The sequence below is a fragment of the Chiloscyllium punctatum genome, chromosome 40 (assembly GCF_047496795.1).
Source record: "Chiloscyllium punctatum isolate Juve2018m chromosome 40, sChiPun1.3, whole genome shotgun sequence".
Lineage (NCBI taxonomy): Eukaryota > Metazoa > Chordata > Chondrichthyes > Orectolobiformes > Hemiscylliidae > Chiloscyllium > Chiloscyllium punctatum.
In genome coordinates, this window is record NC_092778.1 from 26,233,582 (window position 1) to 26,256,329 (window position 22,748).

The 22,748-nt window shown below is 41.9% G+C and overlaps 1 protein-coding gene across 2 annotated transcripts in view; it reads left to right on the forward strand.

Annotated features, from left to right (window-relative positions):
* Positions 1-18,067, forward strand: part of brat1 (BRCA1-associated ATM activator 1) — a 69,741-nt gene extending 51,674 nt beyond the window's left edge. For both annotated transcript variants that reach the window (XM_072559501.1, XM_072559502.1), the window contains 3 exons: positions 2,049-2,147; positions 2,484-2,662; positions 17,214-18,067. In XM_072559501.1, coding sequence (XP_072415602.1) covers positions 2,049-2,147; positions 2,484-2,662; positions 17,214-17,894 — 959 coding nt within the window. In that variant the 3' untranslated portion in view covers positions 17,895-18,067. The remainder of the gene's footprint in view (positions 1-2,048; positions 2,148-2,483; positions 2,663-17,213) is intronic.
* The last annotated feature ends 4,681 nt before the right edge of the window (positions 18,068-22,748 follow it).

A 22,748-nucleotide genomic window follows, 5' to 3' on the forward strand; every position in this document is an offset into this window, starting at 1 on the left:
TCTGCACCTGTGGTGCTAGCTTTTTGTGTTTTGTGCCAAGTCCCTTTGTTTTGCAGAGCATTCTGCAATTGTTCTCCATGTAAATAATACTCTATTCTTTTATTTTCCTTTCCAAAAAAAGCTTTGTATCTTCCCTCTTTATACTCCATTTAATAACTTTTCGCACACGTACTTAACATATGAATATTTTTCAATAAACTGTATCCCTGACCCCTGCCATTCTGCCCATTCTTGTGTCATTTGCAAAATTGGCTACAATACATTCACTTCCTTCCTCTAAGTCATTAATAGATATTGTAAACAGTTGTGGTCCCAACACCGAACCGTGTGGAACCCCACTGATTGGCAGCCTGATAAAGAAAACCCTTTATCCCCACTTGTTGTTTCTTGCCCATGAATCCCTTCTCTGCCCATGCCAATACACCAACTCCAATACCATGGACTCTCATCTTCTGACTTAACCTTTTCCTTGTGAACATCAAAATGCAACACATTTATTGGTTCTCCTCTATTCAGTCTGGTTAAGGCTTTCTTAAAGTTAGTCAAGACGCAATATACAAAATCATGAAGCCATAATGCACCATTAGATTATGACTTTCCAACTGTTCTGCTGTTACTTCCTAAACCATAGAGTCATAGAATACCTACAGTGTGGAATCAGGTCATTAGGCCCATTGGGTCCACATCAATCCTCCAAAGAGCATCCCCCCAACCCTTGCCTTTACTTTATTCTTATAACCCTGCATTTTCCCATGTCTCACTCACATCACCTGCACATCCTTGGACATTTAGGCAATTTAGCCTGGACCAATCCACCTAACCTGCACCTAACCTTGGACTGTGGGAGGAACCTGGAGTACCCCGGAGGAAACCCACGCAGACCTGGGGAGATGTCTGAACTTTGCACAGACAGTTGTCCAAGGGTGGAATTGAACCCGAGTCTCCAGCAATGTGAGGCAATAGTGCTAACCACTGAACCACCATGTCACCCCAACAGTTGATTCTGACATTTTTCCAACAATAAATATGAGGCTTTTTGCCTCTTTCCCTTTTTGAATAGGGGTGTCACATTGGCAGTTGTCCAATCCTCTGTTACTTCACCAGAACCTAACAATTTTTAGAAAATCACAGTCAATGCATCCACAATGTAGATACCTCTTTGAGGATGCAAGCAAGCAGTTCGGGGACATAGCTAATTTTAGCCCTGTTAGTTTGTCTAATACCACTTCTTTAGTGACGGTGATGATGCTTCCTTCCTCCCTGTATTCTTTATTATTAATGGAATGTTCAAAGTAATTTTAATGTAAAGATTGATGCAAAATATCTGTTTAATTCCTCTGTCATTTCCTTGTTCCACAAAACGCTGTCCCCAGATTCATTTTCTAGGGTGCCTCTGTTCAGTTTGACCTCTATTATCTTTTTTATGTATTTAAATAAGCTTTTATTGTAAGATTTTTATTTTCCTCACTACTTTGCTCTTGTAGTTTATTTTCTCTATCTTTGTTATATTGTTAATTGTCCTTTGCTGGATTCTGAATTTATGCCAGTCTTCAGAGCCATCACTGACTTTTGCCTCCTTGCATACTTTTTCTTTCAGCTTAATACTCTCCTTAACTTGCTTGGTTGGCCATGGTTGGTTTATTCCTCTCTTAGAATCTTTAGTCCTTACTGGAATATGTTTTGCTGAGAGTCATGAATGCCTAGCACTGCTTGCTTACTATCATTCCTGCTAATCCATCAACCCAGTTCACTTTTGCGAATTCTATCCTTGTTACATTATTATTCCCTTTATTAAGATAAACACAGATGTTTTTATTGATAATCTAAAGTGGAGAATTCTTGTGGCATTTGATATAGGTTGATCCTTTAACGTGGAGATACATATCTTCAATTTAATTTCTCATCTTCCATTTCCAGTCTGTCATGAAGATTTACTTGGCATTGTATTGTTACTGTAATTCTAAGTTCAGCAATATTATGTTAAATTTGGTATGTTTTGTATCAGATGGATCTGGAGTTAATACTGATTTCTATTACAATACCCTCAGACTTCATATCAGTAATGAAGAAGCGACTATTTGATGTTCATTGGGAAATTCGAGACTCCATACTTGAGTTCCTTGGCCAAATGTGCTTCCAGTTTAAAGGTATAAACATTTTTTCCAATGGTCATTTTAGTCAAATCCTAGAACTGATTGCTACTTGCATAATTAAGATAATCTTCAGAAAGGATTGTAATTTGCTTCTTCTAATTTCTCATCCCATTTTACTGTAATATTTAAGAATGATTTAAAATTATCCATCTTGATGTATTGGACAGTTTGTTCACCTAATTTTTAATTATAAATTGAGCAAATTACTGAAGTGCACAGAATACGTTGAAGTTGGAATGGACAAAATAATTGCTCATGCTCAGACTTATTAAGCTTTGCTTATTTGCATAAAATTTACTGTAACTGTATTTAATTGTTACCTTGTTTCAGGAGTTGAGCATTTCTGTCAGTTGATTGGTTCCTGTGGAATTCCTCATCTTGTATTGGAGCTGCTTTCAGATCCTGAAAGTTATGTTCGAGCAAGTGCCATTACTGCTCTGGGAAAAATGAACTATCTCTCTCCTAATTGGCAAATGTTACCAAATGAGAACAGTGTCTCAGCGATGAAGGTCAGTCAGCTTTCTGTAGTGTGTTTAAATTGGCCTTCGTTTTTGTAACCACTTCAATTCTACTATAGTTGCTCTTTCTCTCTCGCATTATGAGGGCATTGGCAAGATGAAACTGTTCTAGACTTAATGTAACATTAGAATAAATTCAATGCACTGGAATTAGTTTTCCAATAAATTTTAAACGAGCTCCGAAGGTCTTTGCCAATACCTTCTTTTACTGATAACACAGGTTGTGAGCTCAAATGTAAGAAAGTGGGCGGCACGGTGGCACAGTGGTTAGCACTGCTGCCTCACAGCGCCAGAGACCCGGGTTCAATTACCGCCTCAGGCAACTGTCTGTGGAGTTTGCACATTCTCCTCTGGGTGCTCCGGTTTCCTCCCACAGTTCGAAAATGTGCAGGTTAGGTGAATTGGCCATGATAAATTGCCTATAGTGTTGGATGAAGAGGTAAATGGAGGGGAATGGGTCTGGGTGGGTTGCTTTTCGGAGGGTCAGTGTGGACTTGTTGGGCTGAAGGGCCTGTTTCCACACTGTAATTAATCTAATCCATACAAAATTAAGGAGAGAGAATCCTCATTTTTAGTCCACAGTTTAGTGAGTTAATGTATTTTCCACCCAGCATTAATTTGGAATGAATGATAATGAGAATTCTTGGAATGAATTCTAACCTTAGCAGTCTAGGAATTAGCTGCATCATATACAGTATTGTGTTTCACTTAAATCACAAACTGTCGATCATTCTAAATTTACTTGCTACCAACTGATAAAAGGTCAAATACCTCTTCAAAGCATTTAATTGTAAATACCAATTAATGAAAGAAAACAATTTGGAGAACAGTTTTAAATTCTGCTGATAGAAAGTTCACATAAGTTGGGAAGTAGATAACAGCACGTATTCTTGTCACTAAAAGACATTACTTGAATTCTAGTCACTTGACTTGATTGCGAATAATAATACTTAAATTGATTACAAGAAGTCAAGAACTTGCTTTAGTAGTCACCAATTTTAAAACAAAATCCCCTATAAATGCATTCCACATTTATTTGCTGTCTTTAAGTTGCCACTTGGGGCAGATTTCTAACCTTAGCTTTTGTTTGAAGCTATAGCATTATAATTGTTTGCTTGGTATCTTCCTCCTTTCTCCCCTCTGTGGCTCCCCTGAATGATGATGGAGGCTGGAATCTGCACAAACAAAGGTGGTTTGGCATTCAGTAGCAGAAACAAAGCAATCTATTCCTTTGGAAGGCCAGTCATGATGTAATTATAAAGAGCCATGATAAAAGAATGTATTTGTTTTTAAAGCCTACAATCAAAAGCTAAGCTTTGTTTGACAAACAGTTTGAAACTAAAGTTGTAATGTCTTTAAAAGATCCCATGCGCACTCCCATATGATCTTTCAAAAATAGGTTCAAGTCCTCAGTCAGGCTTTGACATGGATGACATTACACAATGTTACATGAAATTGGTGGCTTAAAGCAACACATATTCATGGGTGTGACACTAAATGAAAGAAATGGGGCAAATACAGGAATTAGTAATCATTGGTGAGTGTACCTGAATTACGTTGGAAGTAATTGACCTTAATGGAGACATCTTGCGTATTGGTATGAATATAACCAAAACTTAACCAATTGCATTAGTATAAGTATTCTTTTTGTGATTGTGTGTGTTGAGAAAAACATTCAGAAACTGCCAGATCAGAACTTCTAATAGAATTTCAATCATACTATGCACAGCTTGAAAAGTGTCAGGAATAGAACATAGAACAATACAGCGCAGAACAGGCCCTTCGGCCCTCAATGTTGCGCCGACCTGTGAACTATTCTCAGCTCGTCCCCCTACGCTATCCCAAAATCATCCATGTGCTTATCTAAGGATTCTTTAAATCTCCCGAATGTGGCTGAGTTAACTACATTAGCAGGTAGGGCATTCCATGCCCTTACCACTTTCTGCATAAAGAACCTGCCTCTGATATCTGTCTTAAATCTCAATTTGTAGTTATGCCCCCTCGTACAAGTTGATGTCATCATCCACTGTCTAGTCTATCTAATCCTCTGATCATCTTGTATGTCCCTATCAAATCCCCTCTTAGCCTTCTTGTTTTCAATGAGAACAGACCCAAGACTCTCAGCCTTTCCTCATAAGACCTTCCCTCCAGACCAGGCAACATCCTGGTAAATCTTCTCTGCACCTTTTTCCAATCTTCCACACCCTTTCCAAAATGTGGCGACCAGAACTGTACACAATATTCCAAGTGTGGCCGCACTAGGGTTTTGTATAGTTGTAGCGTGATATTGTGGCTCCGAAACTCAATCCCTCTACCAATGAAACCTAACACACCGTATAAGAACAAAGAACAAAGAAAATTTACAGCAAAGGAACAGGCCCTTCAGCCCTCCAAGACTGAGCCGATCCAAATGTACTGTCTCAACCTGTCGGTCAGTTCCTAAGCATCTGTATCTTCATGTGCGACATGGTTGCACAGTGGTTAGCACTGCTGCCTCACAGCGCTGGAGACCCAGGTTCACTTTCCGCATCAGGTGACTGTCTGTGTGTAGTTTGCACATTCTCCCCGTGTCTGTGTGGGTTTTCTCCGGTTTCCTCCCACAGTCCAAAAAATGTGCAGGTAAGGTGAATTGGCCATGCTAAATTGCCCGAAGTGTTAGGTGAAGTGGTAAATGTAGGAGGATGGGTCTGGGTGGGTTGTTCTTTGGAGGGTCGGTGTGCACTTGTTGGGCCGAAGGGCCTGTTTCCACACTGTAAGTAATCTAAAAAAATCTAATCTAAGTATCCCTCTGCTCCCCACCTACTCATGCATCTGTCCAGACGCATCTTAAATTAATCTAATGTGTCTGCCTCTACCACCTCTGCTGGCAACACATTCCAAACGCCCACTACCCTCTGTGTGAAGTACTTACCGTGTGTATCCCCCTTAAATTTTCCACCTCTCACTTTGAAAGCATGACCTCTCGTTATTGAATCCTTCACCCTGGGAAAAAGCTTGTCTCTATGCACCCTGTCTATACCCTTCATGATTTTGTAAACCTCAATCAGGACCCCATAATCTCCTTTTTTCTAGTGAAAATAAACCTAACCTACTCAACCTCTCTTCATAGCTAGCACCTTCCATACCAGGCAACATCCTCATAAACCTTCTCTGCACCCTCTCCAAAACGTCCACATCCTTTTGGTAATGTGGCGTCCAGAACTGTACACAGTATTCTAAATGCGACCGAACCAATGTCTGGTACAATTTTAACATGACTTGCCAACTCTTATACTCAAGAGCTGCCTTCTTAACAGCAGCATTAACCTGGGTGGCAACTTTTGGGGATCTATGTATATGGACTCCAAGACCCTTCTGCACATCCACACGACCAAGAATCTTTCCATTGACCTAGTACTCTGCCTTCCTGTTATTCTTTCCAAAGTGAATCACCTCACATTTAGCTGCATTGTACTCCATTTGCCACCTCACAGCCCAATTCTGCATTTTATCCAAGACCCCTGCAACCTGTAGCATTCTTCCAAACTGTCCACTACTCCACCAACTTTAGTGTTGTCTGCAAATGTATTAATCCATCCACCTATGCCTGCGTCTAAGTCATTTATAGAAATGACAAACAGTCCCAAAACAGATCCTTGTGGCACACCACTGGTAACTGGACTCCAGGCTAAATATTTTTCATCAACCACCACTCACTGCCTTCTTTCAGAAAGCCAGTTTCTAATCCAAACTGCTAAATCACCCTCAATGCAATGCCTCTGCATTTTCTCCATCAGCCTACCATGTGGAACCTTATCAAAGGCTTTACATGAAGTCCATGTATCTCACGTCAACTGCCCTACCCTCATCTACATGCTTGGTCACCTTCTCAAAAATCTCAATGAGGTTTGTGAGACATGACCTGCCCTTGACAAAACCATGTTGACTATCTGAAATCAAATTGTTTCCAAAACCTTTCCTACAACAGAAGTAAGGTTCACTGGTCTATAATTACCTGGGTCATCTCTACTGCCCTTGAACAAGGGCACAATGTTTGCAATCCTCCAGTCTTCTGGTACGAAACCTGTAGACAATGACGACTCAAATATCAAAGCCAAAGGCTCTGTTCTCTCCTCCCTAGGTTCCCAGAGAATCCTCAGATAAATCCCATCCAGCCCAGGGGACTTATCAATTTGAGAAGGAGTGAAAATAGACAACATCCTTTCGTAACTAACCTCGATCCTTTCTAGTCTACTATCTCGTATTTCATTCTTTTCCTCTACAATATTCTCCTTCTCCTGAGTGAAAACCAATGAGAAATATTCATTTAGCACCTCTCTGATCTCCACAGGGTCCACTCGACTTCCAACTTCTGTCTTTGACTGGCGCTATTCCTATCCTAATCATCCTTTTATTCCTCACATACCTATAGAAAGCTTTAGGGTTCTCCTTTATTCTATTCGCTAAAGACTACTCCTGTCCTCTCTTTGCTCTTTGTAACTCTCTCTTTAAATCCTTCCTAGCTGATCTGTAACTCTCCAATACCTCACCTGAACCAGCTTGCCTCATCAACACATAAGCCTCCTTCTTCTGCTTAACAAGAGATGCAATTTCTGTAGTAAATTTCTGCAGTTCCCTTACCTTATGACTTCCTCCCTGCCTGACAGAAACATGCAATACCTGTTCCTTAAAACAGATCCACATTTCCATTTTCTGCATCCCCTGCATTTTGCTCCCCCATTCTATGCATCCTAATTCTTGCCTAATCACACTATAATTGCCCTTGCCCCATCGATAACTCTTGACCTGTGGCATGTACCTATCCCTTTCCATCACTAAACTAAATGTAACTGAATAATGGTCACTCTCTCCAAAGTGCTCACCCATAAATAAATCAAACACCTGGCCTGGTTCATTACCAAGCACCAGATCCAGTGTGGCCTACCCTCTTGTCGGCCCTTCGACATACTGTGAGGAAACCCTCCTGTACACATTGGACAAAAACGGATCCATCCAACATACCAGAGTTATAGCATTTCCAGTCAATGTTGGGGAAGTTAAAGTCCCCCATAATGACCATCTTGTTCCTTTCACTCCTACCCAGAATAATTTTGCCAATCTTTTCTTCCACCTCCCTGGAACTCTGCAGTGGCCTATAAAAAAACTCCAAGCAGTGTGACCTCTCCTCTCCTGATTCTATCCTCAGCCCACACTACCTCCGTAGACGAGTCCTCTTCAAAAGTTCTCTCAGCCACCGTTATACTATCCTTGACTAACAACGCCAAGCCTCCCCCTCTTTTACCATCTTGCCTGTTCTTAATGAAAGATCTAAACCCTGGATCCTGCAACATCCATTCCTCACCCTGCTTTATCTATGTTTCCGAAATGGCCACAACTTCGAAGTCCCAGGTACCTATCCATGCTGCAAGCTCATCTACCTTATTTTGGATGCTTCTGGCCTTGAAGTAGACACACTTCAAACCAGTTTTGCTGTCTGCCAGCACATTCCTGTGACCCTGAAATCCTCTCCTTGTCCTCCCTACGCTCATCCTTCTGTGCACTGCAACTACACCTCAGGTTCCCATCCCCCTGCTTAGCTAGGTTAAACCCACCCGAATAGCACCAGCAAATTTCCCACCCCAGGATATTAGTACCCCTCTGATTCAAGTGAAGACCATCCTGTTTGTACAAGTCCTACCTACCCCAGAATGAGCCCCAATTATCCAAGTACCTGAAGGCCTCCCTCCTGCACCATCCTTGCAGCCACGTGTTCAGCTGATATCTCTCCCTGTTCCTTATCTCGCTATCACGTGGCACGGGTAACAAACCAGAGATAAGAACTCTGTTCTAGCTCTCAGCTTCCACCTTCGCTCTCAGAAATCCTGCCTTGCATCCCTATCCCTCTTTCGAACTATGTCGTTGGTACTTACATGGACCACGACTTGAGGCTGGTCACCCTCTCCCTTCGGGACCCCAAAGATACGATCCAAGACATCACGGATCCTGGCACCTGGGAAGCAACATACCAACCGCGAGTCTTGTTCGTTCCCAACAAACCTTCTATCTGAACCTCTAAGTATTGAGTCCCCAATGACTAGCACTCTCCTTCTTTCTCTCCTTCCCTTCTGTGCAACAGGGACAGGCTCTGTGCCAGAGACCTGGGCTCCACTGCATACCCCTGGTAAGTCGTCCCCCTCAACAGTATCTAAAACGGTAAATATGTTTTTCAGGGGAATGCACAGGGGATCCCTCCACTTTTTTTCCCCCTTCGAATAGTCACCCAGCTTTCTTCATGCCTCAGAGTAACTACTTCCCCATAATTCTTATCTATCACAGCCTCTGCTTCCCGAATGATCCGAAGTTCATCCAGCCCCCCGCTCCAATTCCCTAACACAATCTTGGAGGAGCAAGAGTGGGGTGCACTTCCTGCAGATGTACTTGGATGGGACACTAATGGCGTCCCTCACCTCAAACATCATGCAGGAGGAACATTGCTCTCCCTGCACTGCCATCCCTGCTAGTCCGCTTTTCACAAAATAAAAAAGAAGAGATGCTTAGCTGATGTGTCCTTCGTGTTTAAGGTTAGCGGAGTGGTTGGGTGGGAGGCCCTACAATCGTAGGGTCTCAGGTTGAGAAAACACTGACTTATACAGTTGGACGGAAATAAAAAGCATAAATCCCTCCTTTCCCAGAAAACCAGTGCTCTCTGAGTTCAAATATAAAAGCTCAAATCAGTGACTCACTGCTCCCGGCAGGCCCCTGGTCAAGCTCCCACCCTTCGAGATGCTGCTGCCGCTGAAAAACAGAAATAGAGGACTGAGTATTATTGGCAACATGAATATTTGGCCCAAGATATTTCACTTCTACTGAATTGAACTTCATTATTGGCTTCCCAAGGCAACAACAACTTGCATTTATCTATCAACTTTAATGGTGTGGTTTAGCTCTGGTTGACTGGTTTGTGATGCAGTATGATGGAATAGTGCAAGTTCAATTCCCGCATTGGCTGAGGTTACCATGAAGGTCCTGCCTTCCCAACCTCGTGCCTCATCTGAGGTGTGGTAACCCTCTGGTTAAACCACACCCAGTTGTCCCTTCCTACTCAAAGAGCAGCCCTTTTGCCCTTGGACAATGGCAACTACTAATGTAGTAAAACCTGCCAAGTGTTAAAAGGAAAATTGATTGTCAAGTCACATAGAGATATTCAGACAGGTGAATAGAATCCTAAAAGAGGAAAGGGAGATGAGGATGTGTTGGGCAAAAGATAGTCATAGAGGGCTACAACACAGAAAAATGCCCTTTGGCCCATCACATGCTTGCCAATCAAAGAAAACCACCTAACTGTTCTAGTCCTATTTTCCGGCACTTGACCCATTGCATTATATGCCTTGGCATTGCCTCTACCATCCTTACAGGCAGTGCATCCCAGACTCTCACTACCCTTAGGAGGAAAAACTTCTTTACCCAATCTCCTCTCAATCTTTTGCCCCTTTTCTTAAAGCTATGCACCCTGGGCATTGATCTCTCCATCAAGGTTTTTTCCTGTCTGTCTTATTTGGGCCCCTCATTAATGTTTACATCTCAATCACATCCCTACTTAATCTCCTCTGCTCCAAGGAAAGCAACCTCAGCTCTTGAGCCCAGGAAGTATTCTGGTAAATTCCTTCAGGATCATCTACGACATTCCTCCTATAATGTGGATTCCAGAACTGCATGCAGCATTCTACCTGTGGCCATATTTTATACAGTTCATCATCCCTGCTTATAAACACTCTATGTCTTGACTAAAAAAGGCAAGTGTACCATCTGCTTTCTTAAACAATTTACCTACCTGTTTTGATAACTTAAGTGATCAGCGTGAATGCTTCTCAGGGTCCTATCATTCAAATATTCTTTTGCCTTGTTTATCCTACCCAAGTGCATCAACTCAGTTATCTAGATTTAATTCCATTTGACACTAATTAGCCCGCTTGGTCAGCCTGTCTATACCTCCCTGTAATCTAAGGGTAGCTGTTATGGACTAAGCCAGACCACTCAAAACATTCTTAAGCAGGCAGCTCAGACCATAACTTTGCAATTTGTTTCGGTAAATGTACAGTGAAAATTACCCAGATTAAGTTGGCTAGGTTGACTACTAGATTTTAAAACAGACAAAACTTTAATTGCAAAATTACACAATGAAACACAAAGAACAAAGAACCCGTACAGAATTCAAACTATCCAACTTAATTGTGCTGTTCCGAATATACACAACAGTCCCAAGAAACAAACTTCCTTTAAAAACCAATATAAATGGAACAAATGCTTACAAGTTGAAGGGCAGAAAAGAGAGAGTTTCCACGCAGCACCCTATTCAACTTTCAACCAGTTCAAGACTGACTAAACTACTCAACTCAGCTGGAGAGCTGACCACTCTCCTTTCATGATACAGGTCACATCTAAAACATGATCACTTTGGCCTGAAGTCTCATCTGTTTACATATGAAAAGAAAGCCTTTCAAAATCCTTTTCATCTTTGTTCCAAACCAGACTAATCAGAGCCTGGGACGGTTTATTACCCCTCTGAAAAAAAATCAAGGACAGAGTATCCTTGAGCCAAGGAACAGCTTTTAGAAACAAAAGGGACTAGCTTTGTGACATAGCGTCCTCACTATTTACCGTCCGATTAATTTTTGTACTGTATGCAAACTTACTGATCAACCCTCATACATTCAAGTATGAATCATTTATATGAATTACAAACAGCAAGAACCCCAACACTGACCATTTAAGAACTGCACTGGACAGACCACCTGATCAAAATCTTCAGCTTAGTTAAAGTGTGCAACTGATGAGAACCAGTAAAATAACTCCACAGAGCTTAAAAATGTGTTGCTGGAAAAGCGCAGCAGGTCAGGCAGCATCAAAGGAGAAGGAGAATCGACGTTTCGGGCATAAGCCCTTCTTCAGGAATGAAGAGGGACTTATGCCCGAAACGTCAATTCTCCTTCTCCTTTGATGCTGCCTGACCTGCTGCGCTTTTCCAGCAACACATTTTTAAGCTCTGATCCCCAGCATCTGCAGTCCTCACTTTCTCCTAAATAACTCCACAAAGGCTAGTATCCTGTCACCTAGTTGTCCTTTACTTACACATGAACAGTTCTTGACTCTAGTACTGCCGCTTCAGAGTCAGCTCTCAATGCTAGAATCTCTAACATTCCACTTCTTATCTGAAGGCCAGGGCTCCTTGATTGGGGCAGCTAATATGGTCCAGTCAGGGAACTCATTGTATTCCTGTAGTTGCATGTGGGGTCGTCCTAAAAGCAAATAACATTGGTGCAGGAGTAGTCTATTCGGTTCTTTGAGCCTGTACCACCATTCAATATAATCATGCAATTTCAGCATACCACTCCCACTTTCTTTCCATACCCTTTACTCCATTTAGCCACAAGGGCAGTTTCCATTTCCCTCATGAATACATCTAGCAATCTGGCCCCCACAGCTTCCTGTGGTAGAGAACTTCATAGGTTCACAACTCCCTGATTGAAGAAATTCTTCGTCATCTCTGTCCTGTCACCCCTAGTTCTAGACTTCCCCAACATTGGAAACATTCTTCCCGCATCTAGCCTGTGAACCAGGAGGCTGTAGGTTTTTTCTCAAGCCTTCCTTCAAAGTTTGGACTGCTCTTTTTGCCAGGCCTTTGGATGATTGGTGGTATAGAACTATCCTTTCATGACAAATTCCATTCGACTTTAGGAAATATCCAAATTCTCTACTGGTAAACGATGGTCCCATTATCTGTGACCAACACTTTTGGGATTCCACCTGTTGAAAAATATGTGCAGTTTTTCTGTCATCCCAGTGTTTCAAGAATAATTTCTGTGTATATCCAACACTTTGACTGGGTATCTACAATGACTTAAGAAATTGAGATGTGAAAGGACCTGCATAGTCGACATGCAATGGAGTCCAAGATTTACCTGGCCATTCCCATGGATGTGGGGAGCTGCTGGTGGTAGTTTTAACTCCCTGTTGGTATTCTGGGCACTGCCCCACTGGTTGGTTATTAAACATAACACCTCACCAATGTCTTCACTTTGGAGACCTCTGGATGGCCCTGGTGCACTTCAGCCAGTATTTCGCAGCAACTTGTTCTCGAGATAATCACTCTTGTTCCCCATAACAAGTTGTGGGGCTTCGGGCTGCATTCAGTGGTGAACTGTAATACTAAGTGCTTATAATTACAAGTTAGAACACCATCCAGGAAGCCAAGTAGTAAATGCACATGCATTGAGCACCTTCCGATTAGCAAATGCTAATAGAATTACGCTTTCTGGACCCATTCCTAGTCACAGCTGACAATATCAGACTTTGGACATAGAACGATCCAGTCCTGTCAAAACTGAAACAACTGGTGACTCTAGTAATGCCTCACCAGAGTCAGTTTTCACAGTGCCAAAACAATTCAAAATCTAAAGTTCCAATCTTTAGCCAACCTCTGGGACTCCTCTTTTTATTTATCAAACAGTGCCCCCTGATTGGAATTGATTAACAGCACCAATGAATTCGGGAACTCATATTCTATGAGGGCTAGCTGGCTGACCTTGTTATAATCACTTCATCCAGCATTAGAGAAGTGTAGGTATTTAGCTACAAACCTTGCAAAAAATATCTGACTCTACTACCACACACCCACCACTCTGTATAAAAAACCTACCTCTGACATCTCCCCTAGACCTTCCACCAATTTAGGGAGAGTTGGGGGACTGGTAGAGACCACAAAGCATTGGAGGTTTAGGGGGGGAACCATGAGGCCTTTGACTGACCTGGATTGAGTCTAGAGGCGGCAAAAGCATAGACAAATGGATGTGTGTTCCAAGCTCAATTCTGAGTCAGACATGTCCATAAAGTTGCAAACAGTCTGGTTCACCCTTATAGTTGCCAAGGAGAAGGATGGAATTTGTGGCTAAGAAACAGAGCTTGTAGCAAATACAAAAACAGTGGTGTCAATCATACTAACAACTACTTGGAAGAAACTTCATATTTTTTCAGTGCATAATCTGACAATTTAGAGTAAGTGAGGAGTCTACTGAGATGGTGAGCTGGAGCTGAGTGTTATCATGTATATGTGGAAATTGACCTTGTGTTTTTGCATGATGCAACTGAGAGACAGCATGTGGATAGATCTTGGGTGATATCAGACCTAACAAAATGGAAAGTCAAGCCATTCGTGATGTTCGTCTGGGTATAATTAGATAGATAAAGTGACAAGTTCAGCCTACCTAACTGGACAACAGTTATCAGTTATTACAGGAGAATTGTCTGGTCAACCATGTCAAAAATTGTAATTGAGTTGAAAAGACAAGAAGGACATAAGATGTCTATTCTAACCTTGGTACTTTGGCAGGGGCAGAAACCTGATTGGATAGATTCAAACATGAAATTCTGGGAAAAATGGGCACAGATTTGGGAGATGACTACACATCCCCATTTGCCCCCAGGTGATTCTAATTTCACATTTTAAATCTTTTTGGAGGGTTCTTCACCCTCAGTCCAGGTGTCCACATTGTATGGGGAGCCAGAGGTTGGCTAAAGATTGGAATTTCAGATTTTGAATTGTTTTCCTGCTTATGAATTGATGGTTTTGTTCAGTTGCAAGTTTAGAGGGATATTTGAAGTATAATTGCTTCTTAACATAGAAATAGAACAGTACAGCACAGTACATGCCCTTCGGTCTTCAATGTTATTCTGACCTTTTATCCCACTCTAGGATCAACCTAACTTACATACCCTTCCATTTTACTATCATCCATGTGCCTATCCAAGAGTCACTTAAGTGTCCCTAATATATCTGACTCTAGGGTGTAGGTTTGCTCACTGAACTGTAGGTTTGCTATCCAGACGTTTTCATTACCTGGCTAGGTTACATCATCAGTGGCGACCTCTAAGTGAAGCGAAGCTGTTGTCTCCTGCTTTCTATTTATATGTTTGTCCTGGATGGGGTTCCTGGGGTTTGTGGTGATTCATTTCCTGTTCATTTTCTGAGGGGTTGATAGATGGTATCTAGATCTGTGTGCTGGTTTATGGCATTGTGGTTGGAGTGCCAGGACTCTAGGAATTCTCTAGCATATCTTTCCCAGGATAAATGTGTTATCCCAGTCGAGCCACCACACACTGCAGCACAGATGAACTTCGGAAAACAGAGGAGAACAACCTATACAACATTTTCAAGAAGATCGGATACTCAAAAAATACAGTCCGCAGATTCCTCAACAACAAACCATGACAAGCATACCAAACACAGCCAGAAACCCTAACCACCTTACCATACATCAAAGAAGCTTCAGAAATGAAGCCACACTACTAAGACCCCTTGGAATCCTATTAGCACACAAGCCCACCAACACTCTCAAACAAAAATTAACAATCTTAAAAGACCCAGTACAACCCATGGACAAAACCAACATCTACAAAATTCCATGCAAGGACTGCCACAAACACTACGTAGGACAAACAGGAAGAAAGTTAGCCACCAGGATACACGAACACCAGCTAGCCACAAAAAGACACGACCCTCTCTCCCTCGTAGCCCTACACACGGATGGAAAAAAACCCACCAATTCGACTGGGACAACACATCTATCCTGGGACAGGCTAAGCAACGACATGCTAGAGAATTTCTAGAGGCCTGGCACTCCAACCACAACGCCATAAACAAACACATAGATTAGTGGGCGGCACGGTGGCACAGTGGTTAGCACTGCTGCCTCGCAGTGCCGGAGATCCGGGTTCAATTCCCGCCTCAGGCGACTGACTGTGTGGAGTTTGCACGTTCTCCCCGTGTCTGCGTGGGTTTCCTCCGGGTGCTCCGGTTTCCTCCCACAGTCCAAAGATGTGCAGGTCAGGTGAATTGGCCATGCTAAATTGCCCGTAGTGTTAGGTCAGGGGTAGATGTAGATGTAGGGGTATGGGTGGGTTACGCTTCGGCGGGCGCGGTGTGGACTTGTTGGGCCGAAGGGCCTGTTTCCACACTGTAAGTAATCTAATCTAATCTAATCTAATCTAATCTAGATACCATCTATCAACCCCTCAGAAAACAAACAGGAAATGGCATCACCACAAACCCTAGGAACCCCATCCAGGAGAAAGATATAAATAGAAAGCAGGAGACAACAGCTTCGCTTCACTTGGAGGTCACCACTGATGATGTTACCTAGCCAGGTAATGAAACGTCTGGTTAGCAAACCTACAGCTCAGCGAGCAAACCTACACCCTAAACCTCAACCTGAGCTACAAACCTTGCAAAAAATATCTGACTCTACTACCACACACCCACCACTCTCTGTATAAAAAAAACTACCTCTGACATCTCCCCTAGACCTTCCACCAATCACCTTAAAATTATGCCCCCTCACAAAAGCCATTTCTGTCCTGAGAAAAAAAGTCTCTGGTTGTGCCCCTTATCATCTTGTCCACCTCTATCAAGTCACCTCTCATCCTTCTCTCCAATGAGAAAAGCCCAAGCTCCCTCAACCTTTTTTCATAAGACATACCCTCCAGTCCAAGCAGCATCCTGATAAACCTCCTCTGCTCCTTCTCTAAAGCTTCCACTAATAAGGTGATCAGAACTGAACACAGTATTCCAAGTGTGATCTAACTAGGGCTTTATAGAGCTGCAGTATAATTTGGCAGCTCTTAAACTAAATCCCTCTGCTAATGAAAGCCAACACACCTCCTTAACAACATGCCTTCTTAACAACCTTTTCAACTTGAGTGACAACTTTGAAGGATCTAAGAATGTGGACACCAAGATCCCTCTGTTCATCCACACTGCCAAGAATCCTGTCTTTTACCCTGTATTCTGCATTCAAATTTGACCTTCCAACATGAATCACTTCACACTTTTCCAGGTTGAACTCTATCTACCACTTCTCAGCCCAGCTCTGCATCCTGTCAATGTCTGTTGTAATCTACAACAGCTCTCCACACTATCCACAACTCCATCAACCTTTGTGTCATCGGCAAACTTAGTAACCAACCCTGCCACTTCCTCATCCAAGTCATTTATAAAAATCAGAAAGAGCAGAAGTCCCAGAATAGATCCCTGCAGAACACCACTGGTCGTTGAGCTCCAAGCTGAATACATTCCATCTACTACTACTCTGTCTTCTATGAACCAGCCAATTCTGTATCCATCAGGTAAATTTCCCTCGATCACATGCCTCCTTACGTTCTGAATGAGCCTACTCTGGGGAACCTTATCAAATGCCTTGTGCCATCCATGATAGTGCTGGAAACCAGGAAGGAATATGCAACCCATCCATCCAGAATTGCCATTGTGAAAATGATGGGAATTATTTGCATGCTTTAATTCAGTCAATTATATTTTATTTCAATGGCGCCCTATCATTATTAATTGGAAATTACCTTACACTTGAAAAAAAACCATTGGAGCTAATGTGTTTTACTTTTTAATACTATTCATTTTTGTAATTCATAGAAGAAAAATCAAGGTTATATTCGCATGTTTACAAATGAATGTCTTAGGTTGTATTGTTTTCACACACTTTATTTTGTTTTCTAGGGCAATATTCTTTCCTATTTGTTAGATATTTTGAACAAGGATACCGAGGGCTTTCCCAGAAGAGCTGCGATTAAAGTGCTTGCTGACTGGCTGAAAAACAGCCACACACTCAGTTCCTGTGAATTGGAGAATTTTGTTCCTGTAATTTTGAAAATAGGAAGCAATGATTTGGATTGGGAAGTCAAAGTTCATACCCTGGGCTTGGCAGAAGCTTTCATCGATCATTTAGCTTCCAACTTATCCATAAGTCCATATGCAGTTTTGATGTCAAATAGCACTGGTTCTACACAAGTGAAGGTCTTTCTGCAGACCCTCTGTGAGGTTGGAATTTTTACTACTTTATTTCATGCTTTGTGGGATTGTGACAGACCAGTAGCTCAGAAAGCATGTGAGATCCTAATTAAACTAAAAACAATTGCTTCAAATGCTGACAACGTAGAAGTTCTCAAGTCAAATGGACAAAAACCAAACAGAGAAAGTTTTAGCGATTGGCTTTCCTACAGTAACTTAAATTTGCAAAATGTTAATGATATCATGGAGATTTTGATAGTTCTGGACTTGGAAATTCAACACCAACACCTTGTTCGTAGCAGTGATCACATTGAGAGCAGTTTTCGATCTCTATTAGAGGACTTACTGGCAGCAGCTGATTCTGAAGATGGTGGTGCAGACTGCTACTAACATAGCGGTTGTCATCTCGTAATCCATTATCTTCAAATCAAAATGAATGTTACCCGCAAAATCCTGATACTAATTTTTATTATAATGTAAGTCAAATTTGGGAAATGTGCTGGTTATTTGATTAACGAGCAGAAAGTTTTCATGTGTATAAATAAAGATGAGTTATTTACTTATGCATTTACTCTGAAAATCTATTCATTCACTTGGGCATACGTACACATTCAGACAAGCACAGTTTCAGAGAATGATGCATATTTACAGGTCACAAACAAAAGGATAGTTTCAAATTTTGTGTTTAGCTCACTTCAAGGAAAAGCATGCTTTGCAGGCCCAGTGAAAAAGGCATTTACACTCCCAAAGCGTAGCCTAAGTGGGTTCATTAGCTGGAGTCGCATATCAGAAGCACACAATCAATCAGGAGCTTTCTGGAGGTTTGAACTTATACAGAAATTACAAGAGTCACCTGACCCATCTGAGCATCCTTTTACTGTCCGTTTTTTAAAAGAGCTGGCAGTTCCATACTGAACACAGTCAGTGTTTAAAACTATGAATATGACTTGCCTTAACTGGGCATAATACTTGACTACATGAGTAAAATTTTGCATGAACCAATGCAAAAGCAAGCTTTTTAGAACAAAATTATTTTTTCCGTGCATTAGAAAGCATTCCATGATATGTTTAAGAATGATTAGATTAGATTCCCTACAGTGTGGAAACAGGCCCTTCGGCCCAACCAGTCCAGACCGACTCTCCAAAGAGTAACCCACCCAGACCCATTTCCCTCTGACTAATGCACCCAACACTATGGGCAGTTTAGCATAGCCAATTCACCTGACCTGCACATCTTTGGACTGTGGGAGGAAACCAGAGCACTCGAAGGAAACCCACACACAGGAAGAATGTGCACATTCCACACAGACAGTCGCCTAAGGCTGGAATCGAACCTGGGACTGAGGCAACAGTGCTAACCACAGTACCGCCCCCTTTTTTTGAACAGCCAGGTTGAGGTTGTTGTTGTAAAATGCAGGCAGGCAGCCTGGAAACATGAATTAAGACAAAGGTTATTTGCTACTTTTCTGAAACATTCACTGGTTCACACAAAAATGGGCAAATGTCTCTTGTTAAAAATGTCTCTTGTTACCATCAATAGTGATAAAATTGTTTAATTGTAAATCCATGATTCTCAGATTTTGAACTTGTTACAGCCTATGTCACAGTGAAACTGATTCCCTGCTGTGTTCCAGGATCTCATTTTAAATCTATCTGCACTTATTTCAGCAGCTTCCCAGTCTTCCATTTTCCCCAAATAGAGATGTGAACCGTAGAATAAACTTGGTAATGATATAGAAACTGCCAAGTCTCGAAGACTGTGGCAGTCATACTCCAGCCAATCCCTTCTCTGCACAAAGAGCCATTCCTGTGTGACTCCTTCAGTTTCTGTCGAGAATACCTCCTGACAATTGCATGGCCAGCATCAAGGGAGGGAGGGAGGATGGCCTGCTAACGAATAAACAATACAGTGAAGACAGAATTCCAAAAGGCACTGCATGTCAGGTGAATACGAACTGTCCTGTCACAGAGTACAGGAGGCTGGAGCCAGATGTTGGGGCATGATACAAGAAGCAATGATCACAAAGCTCGTGATCCCCTGTCAGTGGAGCCTACACAGGGGAGGGAAGGTCAGTGTCAATGATCTAGGGGATTACTCACCACATGCAGTTAAGAGGGACGGGGCTGGCTCTCTGTCACAGCACATTCTAAGTAGTTAAGTTGAGGCAGGTAATGAAGGGGGGATTGGAATTCCTGGGAAAATCATCTTCCCCCTTTTCAATAAATACTTTTCACAATATGGTAGAAGAATTTAATGATGACCTGGCACAGTTTTTCACAAGTAAGAGTTTTATTGCACATTATTAACAAATATCTAGTCCACCACCTGCAAGTAATCTGGTTTTAAATAACTAAAAATTACTTTTAAAACTGAGTTGAACTATTTGATAGTTTATTAGTTGACACTTTTTTTGGCAAATTGTTATTTTTAAAATGTAAAAATATTTTAACAATTTGCTTTTCCTTAAATAAAATCTTAATTTGAAGCATTTTGTCAAAGGGCTAGAATTAAGCACAGTTGTAAGCAAGTCACCATGATCATTGAGGCATCAGGAGTACGGTCAATTCTGAAAGTTGGCAGTGAGATTTTTAAAATCAGCATAAAGAGATTATTGAAACTCAGTTGGTGTTCAATGTAATTTGTCCTCAAAAAACTTCAACATTTGGGCTAGTTTTAACCCAGTTGGGTCAATTACACTAATAAAACCATCACAAATTAGGAAAAACCTAAATTAACAACCTGACCTAGCAAATAAAATAAGAAAATCTGAAGTTCGAAAAACGTTTACCTGGTTTCCATTTGGACACATTGGGCTGAACTTTACTGTAAATTGGCTCAGTGTCAATCCTAGGGAGTTTCATGGTTTCTCTTAGTGCTAGTAAATTCTCTTATGCAATTCTCCACCTCTCACTTTATTATAGAACATAGAACATAGAAAAATACAGCGCAGTACAGGCCCTTTGGCCCTCGATGTTGCGCCGATCCAAGCCGACCTAACCTACACTAGCCCACTATCCTCCATATAGGTAAAAACAATAACTGCAGATGCTGGAAACCAAATACTGGATTAGTGGTGCTGGAAGAGCACATCAGGTCAGGCAGCATCCAACGAGCAGCGAAATCGATGTTTCGGGCAAAAGCCCTTCTCTCCCCACCCCCACCCTCCTCTAGCTTATCTCTCCACGCTTCAGGCTCCTGCCTTTATTCCTGAAGGGCTTTTGCCCGAAACGTCAAGTTCACTGCTCGTTGGATGCTGCCTGAACTGCTGTGCTCTTCCAGCACCACTAATCCAGCACTATCCTCCATATGCCTATCCAATGCCCGTTTAAATGCCCATAAAGAGGGAGAGTCCACCACTGCTACTGGCAGGGCATTCCATGAACTCACGATTCACTGAGTAAAGACATATAGAACTAGAACATTACAGCGCAGTACAGGCACTTCGGCCCTCAATGTTGTGCTGACCTGTGGAACCAATCTGAAGCATATTTCCATTTTCATCCATATGTTTATCCAATAACCATTAAAATTGGCAAGTTTATTTCTGTTGCAGATAGTACGTTCTAAGCCTCTACTACTCTGAGTAAAGAAACCACTGACATCTGTCCTGTATCTATCATCCCTCAATTTAAAGCCATTTCCCCTCGTGCTAGCCATTGCCATCCAAGGAAAAAGGCTGTCGCTGTCCAACCTATCTAACCCACAGATTATCTTAATATGTCTCAAGTAAGTCACCTCTCTACCTTCTCTATGATGAAAACAGCCTTAAGTCCCTCAGTATTTCCTCATAAGACCTTCCCTCCATACCAGGCAACATCCTGGTAAATTTCCTCTGAACCCTTTCCAAAGTTTTCACATCCTCCCTATAATTCTGTGACCAGAACTATATGCAACTCCATGTGTGGCTGCACCAGAGTTTTGTGCAGCTGCAGCATGACCTCGTGGCTCAGAATCTCAATCCCTCTACCAGAAAAACCTAACACACCGTATGCCTTCTTAACAACCCTATCAACCTGGGTGGCCACTTTAAGTGATCTATGTACATAGACACCGAGATCTCTCTGCTAATCTTCCCATTAGCCCAGTACCTGTATTCTTCATTCTTGTTGCTCCTTCCAAAGTGAATCACCTCACATTTTTCTGCATTAAACTCTATTTGCCACCTCTCAGCCCAGCTCTGCAGCTTATCTTTGTCCTTCTGTAACCTACAACATCCTTCAATAATATCCACAACTCCACCAACCTCAGTGTTGTCCACACATTTACTAACCCATCCTTCTATGCCTTCATCCAGGTCATTTATAAAAATGACAAACAGCATCAAAGCAGATCCTTGCGCTATACCACTCGTAACTGAACACCAGAATAAACATATCCCATCAACTACCACCTTCTGTCTTCTTTCAGCTCACCAAATTCTGATCCAAACTGCTAAGTCACCCTCAATCCCATGCCTCCTTATTTTGTGCAATAACCTACTGTGGTGGACCTTATCAAACACCTTACTGAAATCCATGATGAGGCTTTACCCTCATCAACTTGTTTAGTCACCATCTCAAAGAACTGAATAAGGTTTGTAAGGGGTAACCTACCCTTCACAAAACTGTGTTGACTATCCCTAATCAATTTACTCCTCTCCAACATTTTACCCACAACTAAAGTAAGGCTGACTGGTTTATAATTACCTCCCTTCTTGAACAAGGGGGCAACATTTACTATCCTCCAGTTTTCTGGCACTATTCCTATAGACAATGGCGACATAAAGATCAAAGTTAAAGGTTCAGCAATCTTTATCCTGGCTTCCCAGAGAATCCTGGAATAAATTCCATCTGGCCCAGGGGACTTAGCAATTCTGGAAAGTGTAAAAATAGATAACAACACTTCCTTGTGAACCTCAATCCCACCTATTCTAGTAGCCGGTATCTCAGTAGTTTCATTGACAACATTGTCTTTTTCCAGTGTGAATACTAATAAAAAATATTCATTTCATACTTCCCCTATCTCCTCGAACTCCCCTCACAACTGTTTACATCATGCCACAATGACACTGCACTCATACTATATTACATTCAGCAATAGTGGAATTACTCACCATTGCTGGAACATTCTGCGGTTCACACCATTGTTATTTGTGAATCTCAGTTGCGCATCAGGTCAAATGCTGAAAGCCACAGAGTGCCATTCACAATATGTTGCTGCGCAACTCTAAGGTAAATGATTGAGAAAGAGAAGTTGGCACCCCA